The sequence below is a fragment of the Pterocles gutturalis genome, unplaced genomic scaffold (genome assembly GCF_000699245.1).
Source record: "Pterocles gutturalis isolate BGI_N339 unplaced genomic scaffold, ASM69924v1 scaffold27460, whole genome shotgun sequence".
NCBI classification, from domain to species: domain Eukaryota; kingdom Metazoa; phylum Chordata; class Aves; order Pterocliformes; family Pteroclidae; genus Pterocles; species Pterocles gutturalis.
The window spans coordinates 309-3,089 of record NW_010139112.1 but is presented as its reverse complement, the minus strand read 5'-3'; the positions used below and the strand labels follow the sequence as shown (position 1 = coordinate 3,089).

Genomic DNA, 2,781 nt, shown 5'->3' with positions numbered 1-2,781 from the left:
CTTCTCCCACCATGCCCGGACCAGCGGCCGCGTCGGCGTGGAGGAGGTGGACTTGGAGGGGAAATTCGTCCGTCTCAGGAACAAGTCCAACGAGGTGCGTTGGTGGTGGGAAGATCCCTGGGGGGGGGTTTAGTTCAGCCCCACTTCACCCCATAGGTGAACTGGGACAAGCTGGGGAGGAACTGGGGGATCTCAGAGGGTTGCTGCTCTCTCACTTGCAGGACCAGGCGATGGGGAACTGGCAGATCAAGCGGCAGAATGGAGACGATCCCCCCATCACCTACCGCTTCCCACCAAAGTTCACCTTGAAGGCTGGCCAGGTGGTCACGGTGAGTCACGGCGCGGTGGAGGGTCCAGTCGAGATCATCGAACCGTGGAATCACCGAAGGGTTTGGGTGGGAAGGGAACTCAAAGCCCACCCAGTGCCACCCCCTGCCATGGGCAGGGACACCTCCCACTAGCCCAGGTTGCCCAAAGCCTCATCCAGCCTGGCCTTGAACCCCTCCAGGGATGGGGCATCCACAGCTTCTCTGGGCAACCTGGACCGCTGCCTCCCTGGAAGAATCCCAAACCCGGTCGGGCCGTTGGGGACACGGAGCGGTGGGAGCCCGGGAGCAGGGGGGGACGGATCCCCATTCCCAGGGTTTGGGCTGTGCAACCCTGAGCTTTTCTCTGTGTTTTTCTCCTTAGATCTGGGCTTCGGGGGCTGGGGCGACCCACAGCCCCCCCAGCAACGTGGTGTGGAAAGCCCAGAGCAGCTGGGGCTCCGGGGACAGCCTGCGCACCGCCCTCATCAACTCCAACGGGGAGGTGAGAGCCCGACGGCAGCGCTGGGTCAGGGCACAAGGGGGGTCAGCAGGCACTGGACCCCCCCCCAATTCCTTTCCTTATCCCCCGCAGGAGGTGGCCATGCGGAAGCTGGTCCGCACCGTGATCATCAACGATGAAGATGAGGATGAGGATGATGATGAGGTTAACATCCACCACCGCCATCACCATGTGAGTACCGAGCTGGGGAAGGCGCTGGCACCAGGGGTCGCAGGGATGCTGGGGGAGCTCAGGTCCGGTCCCAGGCAGGGTGGGAGGCAGCTCAGCATCACGCAGGATCAGGCCGTATGGGAGAAGGCAGCTGGGAGGCTGCTGGGGAAACAGCCACACAGGAGGAGCCAACGGCCCGCTGGCGCCTGGAGAAGGCTACTGCTTGCCAAAAAAGCTCTAGAGACCGTGCTGGATGTCATCTCCAACCCTGAGCAACCTCGACCTGCTGCGAAAAGGGCTGGAGGAGCGAGGGGTGTGGAGGACAGGATGGTGGGACGTTGATGGACGACACTTCTCCGCGGCAGCTGCTCCATCCTCTCCGCTTCACGAGGGCGCTGGAAGAAATCCAGAGGTGACTTTGACCTTCTTCTCAGCCCGTCGTTCCCCTAACGGAACTGAAACGCACCACGAGCAGCAGTGCCAGGAGCAGAGCTCCCCTTCTCCAAGCAAACATCCCTGGCTGCAGCCCAGGAGCCCCCCAGCCCATCCCCCAGGGAGAGATCCACGAGACGCCGTCACCGCCGCGCTGCCGAAAAACCTGCCGGATGCCGCTCGCCGCGGCTCTGACGGGGCATCGATCCGCCGCTTTCCTCGGAGCCGCTCTGGATGTGAAGAGTTGTGCCGAGACAGATATCGATCATCCCTGGACGGAGGAGCCAAGCTCCTGGGGGCTGAATCCTTTCCAAGAGAGAATTTCCCATTGGGAAGCAGGCAGCCTTCGCTCTCCCGGGCGGTGAGGAAGAGGATGCTCTTCGCTAAGCACAAGCACAGTTCAGGTGTCTCCGGTGTGCGGAGAGCCCGGGGTGCTCAGCGGGACGAGGAGAGGGCAGCAGGGACAGTTCAGCCGTCTGCAGTGTGCCAGCCCAAATCATTTGGGATGATAAATATCATAATAATATTTTATTATTTTTAAACCACACGATGGAGTGCAGACCCTCTTTGAAGCCTAGCTTGGAGACCCCTCCCTGGCTCACACCGCGGTCCTCGGGGCGGGATGCTTAAGGTGGAAGATGCTCGGGTAGATGCTCAAAGTCATTTTGTCTCTTCCCCGACATCTAGGGTGCCTGCAGCAGCTCTGGGGACCCTGGCGAGTACAACCTCCGCTCCCGCACGGTGGTCTGCGGCACCTGCGGTCAGCCGGCCGAGAAGTCGGGTCCCCAGAGCGCCGGTGTCAACACCGTGTCCTCGGGCTCGTCCTCTTCCAGTGTGACCGTCACCCGCAGCTACCGCAGCATTGGTGACTCTGGCATCGGCCTCGGGGACAGCCTGGTGACCAGGTCCTTCCTCCTGGGGAGCTCCAGCCCCCGTAGGCAGGTGGGTGCGGTTCCAGACCCCGGCTCCGGGCTGTCACTGTGCTGGGTCTCCACCTTGTCCCCGCATCGTCCTCCCGCCCCAAGGCGGCGCTGGGGGGGGTCCCTTCCCCTCCCTCCTCTCTTCCTCACTGCTTTTCCTCTTACACCGGGCGCGTTGCGGTTGGCCGGAGCCTGTCTTATAAGGGGAATGTGGAATCTGAAAGGAATTGGGAAAAGATGTGGGGGTAGCTTCTCCCCACCCCATCCCACGCTCAGCCCCTCGGCAGCTCCCGAGCATCCCTCATCCTCCGCGGCTCCCGTTCCGCCCCCGCGCAGGTGACACGGATATTTCAGCACTTGAATAGGAATACCTTCAATGTTACCCCCAATTCTCAAATTTTTGACTTCAGTGCTCTAAATACCCCAAGGGTCAGGGCGGACAAGAGCCGGG

At 61.9% G+C, this 2,781-nt stretch overlaps 1 protein-coding gene across 1 annotated transcript in view; it reads left to right on the top strand.

Annotated features, from left to right (window-relative positions):
* LOC104468957 (lamin-A-like) overlaps positions 1 to 2,781 on the top strand; it is a gene marked incomplete at its 5' end in the record, with an annotated part of 3,508 nt that overhangs the window by 556 nt on the left and 171 nt on the right. The window contains 5 exons of the mRNA XM_010083256.1: positions 8 to 94; positions 222 to 329; positions 691 to 810; positions 901 to 999; positions 2,098 to 2,352. Coding sequence (XP_010081558.1) covers positions 8 to 94; positions 222 to 329; positions 691 to 810; positions 901 to 999; positions 2,098 to 2,352 — 669 coding nt within the window. The remainder of the gene's footprint in view (positions 1 to 7; positions 95 to 221; positions 330 to 690; positions 811 to 900; positions 1,000 to 2,097; positions 2,353 to 2,781) is intronic.